Source organism: Notothenia coriiceps, unplaced genomic scaffold (genome assembly GCF_000735185.1).
Source record: "Notothenia coriiceps isolate Sejong01 unplaced genomic scaffold, NC01 NC01_scaffold00023275, whole genome shotgun sequence".
In the NCBI taxonomy this organism is placed as follows: domain Eukaryota; kingdom Metazoa; phylum Chordata; class Actinopteri; order Perciformes; family Nototheniidae; genus Notothenia; species Notothenia coriiceps.
In genome coordinates this window covers 96287-111786 of record NW_011355976.1, presented here as the reverse complement: position 1 = coordinate 111786, position 15500 = coordinate 96287, and the positions used below count along the sequence as shown (strand labels likewise).

The 15500-nt window shown below is 39.0% G+C and overlaps 2 protein-coding genes across 2 annotated transcripts in view; one reads left to right on the top strand and one right to left on the bottom strand.

The window, feature by feature from the left end:
* Nucleotides 1-86: 86 nt before the first annotated feature.
* Nucleotides 87-9436, bottom strand: grna (granulin a). The gene is made up of 14 exons (XM_010781469.1): nucleotides 9327-9436; nucleotides 8622-8762; nucleotides 7095-7232; nucleotides 6874-7002; nucleotides 6106-6187; nucleotides 5420-5526; nucleotides 5093-5246; nucleotides 4729-4848; nucleotides 4052-4149; nucleotides 3735-3971; nucleotides 2902-3249; nucleotides 2080-2316; nucleotides 1312-1569; nucleotides 87-827 (listed from the first exon to the last, which is right to left on the bottom strand). Exons 2-14 carry the CDS (start codon nucleotides 8760-8762, stop codon nucleotides 684-686), a joined length of 2193 nt encoding a protein of 730 aa, XP_010779771.1. The 5' UTR covers nucleotides 9327-9436; the 3' UTR covers nucleotides 87-683.
* Nucleotides 9437-11477: 2041 nt separating this feature from the next.
* The window catches only part of slc25a39 (solute carrier family 25 member 39), a 10311-nt gene continuing 6288 nt past the window's right edge, over nucleotides 11478-15500 (top strand). Inside the window, exons 1-3 of the mRNA XM_010781496.1 lie at nucleotides 11478-11714; nucleotides 13184-13289; nucleotides 14462-14512. Of these exons, the coding sequence (XP_010779798.1) occupies nucleotides 13193-13289; nucleotides 14462-14512 (148 nt within the window). The 5' untranslated portion in view covers nucleotides 11478-11714; nucleotides 13184-13192. The remainder of the gene's footprint in view (nucleotides 11715-13183; nucleotides 13290-14461; nucleotides 14513-15500) is intronic.

Here is a 15500-nt window from a genome sequence, read left to right as displayed (position 1 = left end):
TAATAAAAAAAACTATTGTTTAATTATTTGTCTTCCTCTTTTCCTTCACCCTGTTTCTTTTGATAGAAACATATATTTCACACAGGAATGGTTTGATACCTTTTTATTGTTGTAGCATGTTATTTATTAGTTTTATGGTTTTATGCAGATCGAGCAGAACAGTGCATGTAACTTCTTAATCTTTTTAAAGAAAGATCAACAAAACTCTTGAAGATAATATCTTATTACAGATTATGCCACAAATATCTCTATAAAGTAGATAACAGTACAGCATCAGATTCATTTATATATTTAGGTGGAATCACATACATTATAATCATACAATTATGTCAAATTATACCCAGAATTTTGGCTGATTATTGATAAAAGAAGTTGAGAGGCAGCTGAAGCATAACATACAGAAACAGATGATTCAGAGTGAATACAATCATAACCTGAGTGTTTTAATGGATAAGGTGGAGTTTCAAGCAGCTTGGATTAACAAGGATCCATTTGACCTTTACATTAGTTATTAAAATGCCAATGCCCTGATCTTCTTGCATGTAGTAGTTGTTGCAGAACATCATAACCTCAAGTGCAATTCAATTTCAATGTGTCACCTTCACCCTTTAACTCCTTTCCACATTATTTCCCATAAGCGAATTGCAGGCAGAAACAAATGACAGTGCAGGAAGGATTTTTTTTCACACAATAAGAGCTCTCTTTTTGTTTGCGAGGAACACGTTCCAGTACTGCCAGTAGACCCTGGCGTTCTGGGTGCAGTCTCCAGTGTCAGTGCAGGTGTAGCCCTGGGGACAGCAGTGCATCATGTCGCTGCAGCACACCCCCTGTGAAGAGGACAGAGGGAGGAAGGTAACACTGTTAAGTAAAAACATACTCTATTACAAGTAAATAACAGCTTCTCGAGCACTACTTAAGAAAAAGCACAGATGTACAAGCTCTCATTAAAATTGTACTATTTTCTTTGAATACATAGCATTTTAATGTTGTAGCTGGGGCTAATTTTGACTTCATAGTGTTGGCTAATGTCATCAATTGCAATTGATGATGTTATACATCAAGCCTATTATATATTTTATATTTTTGAGCATGAGAGTGTTGTTAGGCTTCTAATCTAACTCTCTGCGAGAAAGCAAATATTCATGTGTATCTACACATTGATATTATTGTTATAGCTACTAAGAGTGAATTCACATGTCTGTTTTGTTTGTTACTTATATGCAATAATATTGCTCATTGTATTTCTACATCTCTTCAGTTCAAGTAAAAAAAACAATGTGATCAATGCAAAGTTATGACAGTGTATCATACATTAGGAAATGGACAGCAGCCCCATTCAGTTGGAGATAGCTTGCAGCAGGTCTCTCCGTCTGGACAGCTGGTAGTTTCATCACACTTGACGTCTCTTTTGTTAGAGGGAAGGAGCAGGGGTTTTTGCTCGAGCAGATACACCAGTGTTAGAGGGACGGTCTCCAGCTGCAGCATGATAAGCTTCTGACAGGAGTTAGAGCCAATGTTGCAGGTGTAACCCTGCGGGCAGCAGTGCTCCTTATCTGTGCAGCACACAGCCTGCGGACACATATGCACACGGTTCAAGAAACTTACTTCCACTGCTTTACATAAGCAAACCCTGACAAAGATAATGCACTGGTAGGCCAGGTTGTATTCCCTTTCTCATAAAAGAGGGGTTGAGACCTAATAGAAAGAGGTATGTATATGTATGTATGTTTATCCCTCTTCCCGATCCTCAAATACTGCCATATGTCAGGAGAAAATAAATGTGCCGAGTTGGCTGCAAAATAGATGTACTGTTAACATATACTTAGAGAAACAAGATATGTGTTAAATGTGTCTGAGTTATTACCCCTCAAGAAATTATACAGCTGTCCATATTCTTTATTGTTGTCAAATGACTACATTTGACTTGATGAATGAATATTACGCTACTGCTAATCATTCGTCAATGGTACTTTTCTCTACTGCTTTCGGCAATATAGGTGTTCTGATATGTCATGCAAATTAAGGTTATTTGAATTTGATAGTGTCTCTTATACAGTTATCTCCACACCCAGCGCTCACATTTTGTAGCGGGCAGCAGCCCCACTCGCCCGTCTGCAGTCGGCAGCAGGTGGTGCCTTCAGGACACTGAGCCTGCCCCTCGCACTCCACAGAGCTGGGATGTGCCTCAATGCTGGTGGTGGCAGGAAGCTTGGTGTACCAGGGGATCTCCACTTCCCCTTTGAAGCATGTGGTCCTGCCCTCGTTACACTTGTAGTTTTCGGGACAGCAGTGGTTCCCATCAGAGCAGCACACACCCTGTTGGGAGAAATGAGAGTGGTAGTGCTACTTTCATGTAACCATTCTGTTCGGAATGTATTTGCAATCTCTAAACAAAATAAGAAATTGTAGGTTACAGCCAGAGCTTGGGTCACTCTTGTTTCATGGACTGAAAATCTATTTAAATTCATTAATAAAATAATCAAGGTAACCCCCCTTGTTAAAACTACTACTCTCATTGCAGTTATGAGATGATAAGATATGTTTATGAAGGTATTTTTTATTTTGTGGGCACACATTGTTGGACTCTCATGATAATGTATGAAAATATAGTAAAACTAATAATTTCAAATATGTCTGTTGTTGACTGCACACACTGATTAACAATCATGTTGTCATTATATCTGTTCACAACTGCATTGGTGTTTAACATTTGTTTTACTCAAATGTTTATACCTTCTCCATAAATGCTAAACAGAGGGGAGGACTAAAGTAAAGTATGATAGTTAATATTGAAAATAGTTATGAGTAGTAGTAGTCAGATTTATGATGGTATGTTTACGCTATAAGGTGTTCAATTTCTTGTTGTTGTCAGGCTGGGTGTTACTGGAGGTCCGTACCCACCTTTTTCAGCGGGCAGCAGCCCCACTTTCGATACTGGTCCATGAAGCAGCATGTGGTGGACTGAGGGCAGCTGGTGTGGGCGTCACACTGAATGTCCTCTTCCTCGTCATGTTTCTCCAGCTGTGCGGTAGTCACTTCCTCTTCGTCAGGCTCGGTTGTTTGCTCAGTGTCGGTTGCCTCACTTTCGGTTGTAGCCGTAGTGGCCACTGTAGTTGGTGCCTTTGTTCCAAACGCAGGTAACTTCTGCTTCATGGGCGTCAAGCCCAAGCTGTCGTCACATGTTTGATTCACCAGGTTACAGGTGGTGTGAGCAGGGCAGCAGTGCTCGTGGTCATCACAACAGACCGCCTTTTTAACAAAGTGACATTGTTGAATATAGGAATTAACATGAGGAAAAAATCTTTTGGTTTCACACAGAACATGAAAAATCCCAATAGCTCCTTGGGTGGACCTTGTTGCTCTTTATCCTACATCATCAGACTTTGTCCTTTGCACCCGTCATAATTACTACGTCCAATAGAGAGCAAACTCAAATGGGTTTGTAATTAGCTGCCCGCTGGTAGTAGCGTCAGATTTACAGAGATGTAAGTATGTAATTTCATATTTCCAAAAATGTTGAACTGTTGCTTTAACAAAAATAATGTGTGAAACTTTTCTTTGACTCATTTAAATCTTACGAAATTGTATTATTTAATTATTTAACATGAAAGTGAAAAACACTTTGCACATTCTGCCATATTTTCTACCTGTCCTTAATACACTAGGTGATGGTAGGTTGGTTAAAAATGTTTCTTAAAAATCATCAGTGTGTGCATGTTGTTCTGTGTGTTTACTTTAGGTAAAGGACAGCAGGCCCAGTCTCCTGTTTTGGTCATGCAGCAGGTGGTCTCATCAGGACAGCTCTTGAGGGTGTCACATGGAACATCCTGCACCTGTGCCCCCTGTCTGGGGATTGAGGGTATCTTCTCGAACCAGGATTTGGAGAATGTGTCGTCGTCACAGGTCTGAGCAGCCAGGTTACATTTCTTACCTTTAGGGCAGCAGTGAAGGAAATCTTCACAACAAACAGCCTGACATGATCAGAAAGATGAAGAGTCATTCATGCATGTCATAGTCTTAGTACATTAAACGTAGGACTTAGAAAATGTACCTCTGGTAGAGGACAGCAAGACCATTGGCCTTCGATGGTTTTACAGCAGGTGGTCTTATCCGGACATGCCGATGTAGAATCACAGGGCACATCATTTCCTGAAGAAAAATATATTCTGCCATTAAACTGAGAACAAATACAGCAGAATTGAACATTTTGACAAACAAAAAAAACTGGACAGCACAGTACATTATAGTGCCCTATCTTTACAGCCCACTTTTGTAACCCCAATATTGCACCAAAAAAGTTACATTTGTATATTTACGGATTTGTGTTGTGCCCTTTATCCAAACATATTATAGATAACTCATACCAATGTAAAACAGTCATTAGTAATGGGAAATATACTGCATGCAGGATGAATGGGGTGCTGTACTTTCTTTCAGTTTTGATAAACCGTCTCACAGCAAAAATGTGTCCTGTCATAAGAGGAACTGGTACAACAAGAATCAGAGCCAAGTCATGGGACTCACTGAAACACCTACATTAAAGGGAAGGTAGCCATTAATAATATTATTTAATCATAACATCTGCTGTAAGAAAGGTCAATTCTTAACTTTAACTACCGGAAACCATTTTGTGATGGATCAAAATCGATGCACCTGCTCTAATCATATGTATCTTTATTGTTTTTCTTTGCATGTTATTCATACTTTGATGCATTATAAACATCTTACCTGCAGCTGTCTGAGTGACAGGTGATACTTCCGTCTCTGTAGGAGAAACTGTATATACGGTGGTGAGTTCAGGGTCTTCTGATCCACCTTTAACAACTGTCTTTGCAGTGACTTCTTCACCTTTTGAAAGTGAAAACATACACACAAATGAAGCTGAATGAACTACTGCTACTGAATAGTACCACTGTAGCTTAAGGTTATTGAATACTTTCATTTAACTATGTGAGGGACAAAGAGACAAAACATTCTGCTTTGGTACTTTCTCTTTCCAGGGTGTAATCTTGTTAAGTCAATTGTGCAACCATTAAAAAAATGATCAGAATGAGGAAGTAAGTTTAACAGCAAGACAAAAAACAAATCTGACCTTTGTGGTTCTCCCAGTCTGCTCTGATCCTGGCAGGGAGTTTGGCCCACATAGGCGTCTCTTTTTTGGTAGATGAGGAAATACATTTGCCTTCCTCAACATCACATGTGTGCCCTTCAGGACAGCAGTGCATCTTATCGTCGCAGCACACGGCCTAATTACACAAAAAATGAAGTGTCACCTTAAAACCACACATGATAAGACATAATAAGGTCATGATTAGCTGACATTCAAATCCATTATCTCCATTATATTATAGAGTAACATAAGCATTTCAAAGCTGTCCCCCTCTGCATGGTTATGATGAAAAGTTCAGTTGGTTTGTACCTTTGGCATTGGGCAGCACCCATACGTTCCATCTGTATTTAGACAGCAGGTGGTTCCATCTGGACACTCTGACATGCCGTCACTGCACAACACTGTAGTCACTACCTCTGCAACAAAATAATGGGAACATTTACAAATATTCAGTTTATTTAAAAGTAAACCCCTTATAAGATTATGGAATGTTTATTTGTACAGGATCTTTAAAGCACAAGCTAATTAAAATTTACATTTTGAAATAATTTACACAAGACATACAGGTGCAACATGTGAAAAATTATTCTAAATGTATTTTCATAAAAGGCAGACCCAGAAAAGTTGTTGGCCTTGATTTAAAAGAGCCTTAAGTTCACGAGTCCATAACTACCAAGACTCTAGACTTGGTTTGCAGTCTTAAACGGTAACGACTGTGGCTGAGCACTGACTTTTTATCGTTCTTCTTTGGCTACAAAAAACAAGTATTTTTGTTTACCTTGTTTAACAGTAAGACCTTTTGTCATATCCAATCCATTTTGTTAAATGCACTTGTGGGGGTCCATATAACTATGGTAAGGTATTTTGTTGTTTTCAATAATCTAAACTAGCGATAGCAACTAAGTTAAAAGAATAGGTCAAGGACAGGTGTCATTTTTGACATTCAGACTGTCTAATAATATGATGCGGAAGAGAATTTAGTGTACTGTAATGACCTTTCTTGATGCAGGAACGACAGTCAGCGCTGCACTGGTGGCCCTCAGGACAGCAGTGTTTCCCATCAGAGCAGGGGACTCCCTGTCAAATCACAAGATTCTTCACTTAATACATATCTATCATTAATAAATACTCACATGTTTTTTTAAATGTAGGACAAGTATAATACATTATCTTAATTATAATACTGCAAATAGGTGAAGTAGTTCGACATCTCAAAGTGCATTCACTGTTCTCTGCACTGCATTGCACACTGTTTACTGCGATCGAGTGAAACCTAACAATATATCGGAGGAAACTGCAGCCTGATCAGAACTTCCTTTTACTTTTAGTGTACAAGTTTTGTAAGTTCCTCTTGGTAAAAGGGAAGTAACTAAGATTATGGAAAACACCGTTTACATTACATACTAATTTAAAAAATATTACCGTACGAGTTCTTTATCACTGAACTCGATGGACATCATAGTTTTGTTCTTAATTTTCCTGTTCTTCTTTTACTGGGTTTTATTTTTGTATTCACTACTTTGTGACCTAAATGACCTGTTAGCATTTCTTGTGAAAGAAAACTACAACTAACTACAAACATTATAATATTGTAATATAACATCATAGGTTTGATCTAGGTTTTAGAATTTTGAAAAAATTACTGGCCAAGATTTCATGAACTAGGTCAAGGGCTGTAGCCAAGGGACAAGGAATAACTCATTAACAGTTGGAGCGGGTCCAAATCATGGGGCAGATTCAGCTGTTGGACTAGGATAGATTACCTGAGCTAGGGGACAGCAACCAAACCTGGTCAGAGCCCTCTGGCAGGAAAACTCAGGTGGGCATCGAGACTGATCAGGACAGATGTTGTCTTCCTCCTCCCCCATGAACGCCTTGATCATCCTGAAGGACTGCAGGGACAGGGAAGGAAAGAGAGAACTAACCTTTATGTAAAACTGTCACACAGTATTTCATCATAAAGCCATATATATTTTATTCTTACTTTGGAGATTCCGGGCTGATCAGCAGAAGCTCTTTCCACCCAGGGGATGGAGCCAGTAGAGTTCAAACAGCTGAACGTTTCCGCATGACAGAGAGTCCCCGAAGGACAGCAATGCATGTGATCCGCACAGCACTCAGCCTACGAGGACAGTAGTAGTAGATACATTTTGACTACCAAAGTATTAGAACTGCTATCACGTTAGCTAAATGAGGGATGAGCTTTTATCTGGCCCATAAAGCGGTAACACAACACTTAGAATGAATAGTACAACTGTAGCTGTCATTATTCTTACTTAAGAGTACTAGACTATGGTTATCAAATATTCTAATTAACTATGTGTGGGACAAAGGGCCATACATTCAGCTGAAATACTTTATATATACAGAGGGTTATCTTGTTAAGTCAATTGTGCAGCCTTACAACACGGAGCAATAACTTTAGCTGATTCAAATGCGTTCAAAGTTTTAGCTTGACAGGGTGCAAATCCTTCATGCTCTTTTTGGTATTATTTTCTCTTAACTGCACATGTAAGCTATTTATTTCAATGCTTGTTTTAAAAAATGTATTGGGGGTAAATAAGGACACCTATACTCAAGTAATGTACTTACTTACAGTAGGTATAATTATGACTATCCATGGGTATTTAAATATCCTGCTAATACATTACCATTCAGAGGCATAGAAAATACAAAATATAATGAACAACTAATTGCGGTGTATTGTGATAGGTTTGGATGTGCTTTATTAATCCCTTGTTTAAATGATCAAGCTATGGTTAAAAAAATGTGTCAATAACTTTATTTAACAGTATATTTCTACACTATGATATTACTATTTTACAAAACACACAACACACTTAAACTTTATAATGCACACCTACAGGTCTATTTTCACAAAAACATATTGTGCATACTGTTTGAAAAACTATTAACATTTTAATTAAATTATATGCGAAATGATGTATTATTTTCACAATATATCATTATTATGCGTATTTTCTTCTGAATATCTTAGTGTAAGAATCAGTAAAGTGTCGGATCAGACGGGTGCACAATAGACCTACTTATTAAATGGTAAATGGTAAATGGACTGTACTTATATAGCGCTTTATCCAGTCTTTAAGACCCCTCAAAGCGCTTTACATACTACATGTCATTCACCCATTCACACCCATTCATACAGAGCAGTGTACCTTACTCTAGGACCTAACATTCACACACATTCACACACCGTTGGCCATGCCATCGGGAGCAACTCAGGGTTAAGTATCTTGCCCAAGGATACATCGACATGTTGACTGCATGGGCTGGGATCGAACCCACAACCTTCTGGTTGAAAGTGTTTATGTTGTAACTTTGAAGGTATTTAGGGGATAATGAGGTTGTTAAATGGCCACCTAAAATCTTAACTCAGCAGTAGGATTACTACAAAAGCAAGTCAGTTACAGGTAGATTAATTTTGTTTAGATTTTTTGTATGATGAGGTTAATTTATGAAGAGAACATGAAGGTAGTTCAACCACGTCTACCTGATCAAACGGGCAGCATTCATAGCCGTTGACCGGGTCGTTGCAGCAGGTTTGACCGTCTTTACATCTGGCTCCATCTGGACATTCCTCAGCACCAACCAGAGCCAGCAGAGCGCAGCAGATCACACCCCAGCTCTGCATCTGCACAAAGGGACAGGCAACAAGGAAAGTCAAGTATGTGCATTTGGAATCTCCCTCCCAATCCAGAAATAACATGTTTACTTTCACTTCTGCCAAAGCTGCTGGTAGGCAAATACAAAAACGCATAGGCCTACTGTAGATAATCATATTCACTTTTTTTGTTTTTGTTTTATGTATTTATTTAACCATGCATACAAATACATTAGTCTCAGAAAAGAGAATACATAATTTATGTCAGATTTTAACCAATAGCTCATTTCCATCTGCAGTCCTTAACTTGTGGCTGCCTGTCAAAAACGTATTGTCTTTTCAAACATTTAAAGTAAGTAAAACATCGAAAACAAAAATGCAATTCAACCTGAGAGTTAGCTCTGTCTTCATTTACTTCCTGAAAGTGTTTAGTCCAGTCGTTATTTTGCAATGATAATTTGCAACCAAAACAATCTAAAACTTTGAGTAGCCTTTAGTGCTGTGTGTGTGAATCGTTGTCATAGGTTTACAATTCACTCACATTTGTTAAGTATCATGACAGTCGCTAAAAGGGGAAGTCTGTTTTGCTCTTACCTTGTAAAAGGCTGATTGTCTGTGGTGAGAGGTCAGGTGTTTTACAGTACAAGAGTCTCGCGACCTAATAACACAAATGCAATGGTGTTTCGTCTCTTACACTCCCCCAAGAGAGAGAGAGAGAGAGAGAGAGAGAGAGAGGGAGAGAGAGAGACAGACAGCGAGAGAGAGAGCCAGAGAGAGAGAGAGAGAGAGAGAGAGAGAGAGAGAGAGAGAGAGAGAGAGAGCGAGAGAGATTACTTTCCCAGAGTACCTTGCAGCGGCTCGGGTGTCATCAGCTTTTTAAAAATACAATTCCACATTTACTTTCTCTAAATTACATACAAATCCAGTGAAATGCGGGATAATTTTCTTATTTTGCATGTATGTGAAATATCATATTTAAAATAATTAAGTGTTATATTTATTATGTTATTGTTGTACAATATAAAAGGCATAATATTTTAACTGAGTGCATGTTAAAAATAAGCGACAAGAACAATAATGATTCCATACAGATTATTGTTCAGTAGGTCATGCGTAGTCCAGCCTGGTATTACAGAGAAAGGTGCACTGCCTAATTTAAAAGTAACCTAATTATACATGATCTCTAAGTTTATCTCAGACGTGAATGTGTAGTTGGGTCATTCTACAGAAAAGGTGGAATCTGGGTGATACAAATCTGCTGAACTATATCCCTTCTAAACACATCTAAAACCTGTTAAATAGCAATAACTAACTCTTAACTTGATGAATCCACAACAAGTAGAGCTTAAATTATTATTATTATTTTTATACATTATACAAAGCTTATTTTGTATAGGAATGTCACTGGTGTTACGACGTGTTACCAGAAAGAAGAGTAACACCAGTGACGGTAACACCAGTGACAATTTGGAGAAAACACTACCATTTTAACAAAATGGCTGCAATGTGTCAGACCAAATATGGCTTCAGTCAATATCAAAATCGTTTAACTCTTCAATACAATACATTTTCCCATTCAAATGTTTACCCCTAGGGCTATGCAATGAGTAACACTAATGACAGACTTGAAAGACACACGTAACATTTGAAGATAAAATGACACCTTTAACAAACAGAGTAAGAAGTATCTGACTTTCCTTATGTCTTTGNATGTAATTATAATGTTCGTAATGTATATTGTGACTTTACACATATTTTTTTGCGCGTTTTGAAGACATAATTATTATATTTATTTACCAGTCAGTGGGGTTTTAATGCAGTAACCACAATGATGATGTGTTTGCCGAAAATAAATCACCCTTACGACATTGTCGTAAAGGTTGATTGACAATTAAGATGCGTGCTTTTCAAAATAATAGGCAGGCTGAATAAAACGGCGCGAAGAGGAGGGCGTAACTTTAGCGTTTTTGAGGTAAAGTTTGTAGGTTTTGCAAGTCGCGCACAGCCCCTAGCTTACCAATACTGAAACAGAGTAAGTCATTGACAGTATTAGTTTGATTTATTTATTGAAAAAAATCTTTTAAATTTAAACTATAGGCTCCACTTCCATGTATGATCATAGTGACAAGGCAGTTCCTTGAACTTGACATTTTAAATAAATTGCAATTTATGTATAAAACCATTTTTTATTTATTTTTTATTTAGTACCATCGCAAAGACAATCTATATTTATTCAACATAATGAATGTGAGTATTAGGTCAACGTTATGTATTTTGGTGTCTGCAAAAGTAAGTGACAGTACTTCCACCTTTTCTGTAGAATGACTCTGTACTCTGTACTGTAGGACATACATAACTTATAGTAATACCAAAAAAAGGATAGTATTTACATAAAACAGTTCATCTATGGTCATTATGTCTAAAACTGTTATGCCCTGAATCCAATACTTCGCATCTTGTGCCCAAGTACTTACATGTAGTAGCCTATGGTACACACTGTAGGCCTACTGGTACACAGTCAATACAACAAATCGTGAACTCCAGTCCCGAGTATTTATGCAATATGTTGCACTTATGGTTGCACTCGGTATTAAGCGTTAACCAAACTTGTTTACATGCGGCAGTGGACATGTGGTGACATATCCACCAGGCGGCGGCAGAGCTACAGCACGGGAGGGGGCGGGGCCCGACGAACCGGACATGTTACCGCAGATCTCCACAAAGCGCGGATGGGTCTTTCTTCAGCACTACACAACACTATCGCTGAGTGAAGTTTTGTACAGATTAATGAAGAGTACATTTTGTCCAGTGCCCCCGCAGCGACCTAAGCCCGACTCCAAAACATGTTATCTGCAGTGGAGAACCCGAATAAGTTGCAGCACGACAGAGTAGCTTAAACGTTAGCTCTTAAATGTGTCAACGTTACCCTGAAATGGACCGAGAGCCCTCTATTTCACAGACACGCTGGGAGCTACAGTAGAGGTGAGTAGCTTAATCTTACAATCCAACAACGTTGCCTGGAAAGCTAGCTAGCCACTGTTAGCTAAATGTCTCTGACACTTCGACAGTTGGCTTATGGTGGATACAAAAAGTACACAGTGTGCCATTAAAGGATTTCTCACAAACACGGTACACACAGCTAACACCAGGTCATTTAATTGATTGAGTTTCAGATTTCAATAACAACCTAGCCATCAAATGTTGTTGCGTTAACACGAGTGTCGTTAGCTAACATTGTGACGAAGCAACGCTGTGAAGGTGAAACACCCCATGCCCCAAACACATTCAGTGTCTGCTGGTCATAAAATGCACTTTATGGCTTCCGCTGCATATCAGCATAAACATCTTTCTAAAGAAAACTCAGTAGTGTTGGATTTTAATTTAAACCTGGTTTCTATTTAGTTAAGAAACTGTAATTCCAATTTTGTCTAATATTTATTGACATCATATTATACCCAAAAATTTCCTTGATGGCAGTATTTTAGTTCATTTAGTTAACAATCAAATATATTTAGTGAAATGTTAAGTGAGGGGTTAAAAATACAATTCTTACTATGTTTTAAATGTAGTAGTAGTAGTAGTAGTACCTATTTTAAATGTTATCATTTCAGGTTTTGATTGTAAAAATAGTTTTGACTTTATGAGACTTTTAGAGACATTTTTTGTTTAGTTTTTTTAATGCAAAACCCTCAGGGCCAAGTGACTGTCATATTTAAATGTAAATACATCAATAACTACTATAGGTAAAGGAGGACACATGGCAACAAGACACGCAGGAAACACTAAAGAAAGTGTCACTGTTTTCTGTAAAATATTATCTTAAACATTGTGGCTGCTTGTTATGGATTTGTTAACCCTGTTTATGATTTGAACAAAAACACTTATTCAAACTAAGACATTACTTCCATGAAGACATTTCCAAGTTGACTTTAACTTGCTTTGTTCCATTTCAGTATTTAATGTTAAATATGTATTTATATGTTACAACCCATTCCCTCAAAAAGCGAGGTGAGGCTCTCACTGTCTGCTTGGTGCCTGCACGGTGTAGATAAGCTATCATAATGTGTCAATGACCACAATATAACAACTACGCCTAGTCAGCTCACATTAACATATGTCTGACTCTATTACAGTGAATATTATGCAATTTCTTTGAAGGAGGACATTTTGGTTAACTTTGTTGAATAACTTTTTTTAATGTGACATGTGTTGCCAATACACTGACTTGTATCATTTTAGGAGCCTTCCACATTGGTTAGGTTAGGTTTGGTTAGGTTTCTGAAGCTGCAGGACACAACCATTATTTATTTCGTTTTTGTACATATCAATGAGAAATAGACCCCTGGCTACAAGAGTTCCACATGGTTTAAAAAAACAGCTCTGTGAAGGTTAGTTAGAGAACAAAGTGTTCCTACTGTGAGGGTTTATTTTGATTCTCTTTGGTCTGACAGGTGGGCAGGATGGGGGAGCGGGCGGTCAGCGGCTCTGTGGCTGCCATCTCTCCGGTGCAGCAGATGCTGGCTTCTGGCACTGGAGCCCTCCTCACATCTATTTTTGGTGAGATAATGGAAACAAAAGCTAGGAAAAGCAGCTTATGTCTGTATGTTTATAAATGTAGTTTTTTACAATACCTTTATTTTCGTCAGAGTCTTACACAAAGTTAAAGCTACAGTCAAATAGAGAAGTCCTTTAAAAGGGCTTAACAGTCGGTATAGTTGCTGATCAGTCAAGAAGAAGGAAAACAAATATTCTCATAATTGTTCAAACCTATTTTTTCATGCAATAATTAGACCCTCCAGAAAAACGCGGGCAAAAATCCTTGATTATGCGGGCTAAATTCCTTGATTATGCGGGCTAAAATCCTTGATTATGCGATTAAACATGTGGGGTTTTTATGTGATTTTATGCGGTGAAATTGCGGGAAGTTGCGAAATATGCGGAAAGTTGCGAAATATGCTAAATATGCGGGAAAAAATAATCACAATTTTTTTAAATATTGGGCTGTCTTATGTATTCTCTCTCACACACAACCTACCACTAACGTTAAACCCCTTTACTATTAAATTAAACAAATTCAATGTTTATTTATTGTTGACTAGTATCCCTAAGGTAAACAACTCCAGATGATCTTATCTAAATGTAACACGTTAAAAAGGTTTTAGTGTAACCACAAGAGTATGTGCGTAGAGACAGCATAAGTGAGACAGGATTTGTCGAACCGACCTCGAGGACGTGGGGGGAGGGACACCGGGTGACACGAGACTACCAGGTGGTGGCAATGTCCCTTGTAGTCACTAATGCACAATGCGTTACCGCAACAAATCGTTGGTCTTTTACTGTGGTCATTACTGTTTCGTCTACTCTTACGACGCACCCCAGACCCACGGACAACCGACCCCTGAGTCGACGACCTACGCCTGTCACACTGACCTAATGACCCCTAACAAAGACCAACGACGCACCCCAGTGCGTTCCGGCCGGGCTCGCAGCCGCCTCGTGGTGTGTGTCCGCACCCAGACAGACACGCGAGCCTGGCCCGGAACCGGCACACGGACGACAGAGTCCGACTCAGGTCCGACCTCTTTAGGGCGCCTCGACCGTCGACTCTTTTTATTCCGACGGCTCACACACACATACACACACCACTCCTCGAGGAGCCTAACCAGGTAAAACCTAGCAGCAAAATGTAGTGCAACCAAGAGCCTCTTTCCTTTACCTTTTTCCGCAAGACCCGCCGCTCGTACCTGTTCCACGAAAAGACACACATCCTGCAACGAGCCGCTATGTCCCACATGAAACTCCCAAACACTGAGACGTCCCTGGCAAATGTACATCTTTTTCGAAAGTATTCGTGTTGCCCCTGTCTATTATTGGTCCTTTTCGCTCTACTGTACCCTGGAAATTTCATGTACCGTCGTCTAAATAAATTTTAACAGTATGACTAAGAGAAACTCAAAGTATCTAATTACCATACAGTCTTCTAATTTTCCCAGTAATGTAAGTAAACAAGTCCGGTTTTGGGTTTATATAATCAAATCATGCTATAATTTTTGTACTTTAGGGAATGTAATCAATCTTCCCGACTTTTTGTCGTAGAAGACGGTAATAAATTGGGAGGTCTTTTTGGCGCTAAGACGCTAGCGTCTTAAATGGTGTATTAGTCGTTTTACCCGCGTTAAAATTTTTCCGGCGTATAAAAGGTTTTCCGGCGTAATTAGGGCGTAAAAAGGTGTGTTTTTTGAAACTCCCTTTTTTTCAATTGAGCAGAACTGCACATGCAGTAGTCGATCGCGTAGTGTCTTACATTTGTTGTGCACATATCCTCAACCTTCGCACACCTCGAGTGTGCTCAATCTCGTTGCTGGTTCTACTTTTTTACATTAGGTAGAGTAAATGGCTGCTTGTAAAGATGATTTCTGGCCCGTTTTTGACACCCCCCCTTGGAGATACGCCGGCCCGCAGTTTTTCACCCCCCCTTGAAAAGACGTTGGGCACGTTGACACACTACCTCGTATTCCTCTTTAGCTGCCCACTCGCTGGTGAAAGTAAGTAAGTTTGTAAGCTTTTCCGAAAGACGACGACGCCTGTTCTTTCGGTTTCCGTTGCGTGAAGTGTTCCGTAGTTGGAGGTTTTGGGAAGCTCCCGATGTTCTTTGCTTCACTCATCGGATGTTCTAACTTCGACCAAGTCTATTGCTTGCTCATTTACTTTTGTCTGTACTCCGCCTCCTTCACACACAACACACACCACACTCTCTATTTTGATCGG

Bases quoted from the DNA above. Each gene is read 5' to 3' on its own strand.
- grna (XM_010781469.1), bottom strand. From the start codon at position 8,762: ATGCAGAGCTGGGGTGTGATCTGCTGCGCTCTGCTGGCTCTGGTTGGT. The intron at 7,233-8,621 runs GTAGACGTGGTT...CTGTCCTCGTAG, and splicing joins AATGCTGCCCGTTTGATCAG to GCTGAGTGCTGTGCGGATCA. The intron at 828-1,311 runs GTATGATACACT...TCCTCTTCACAG, and splicing joins GCTGCTGTCCATTTCCTAAT to GGGGTGTGCTGCAGCGACAT.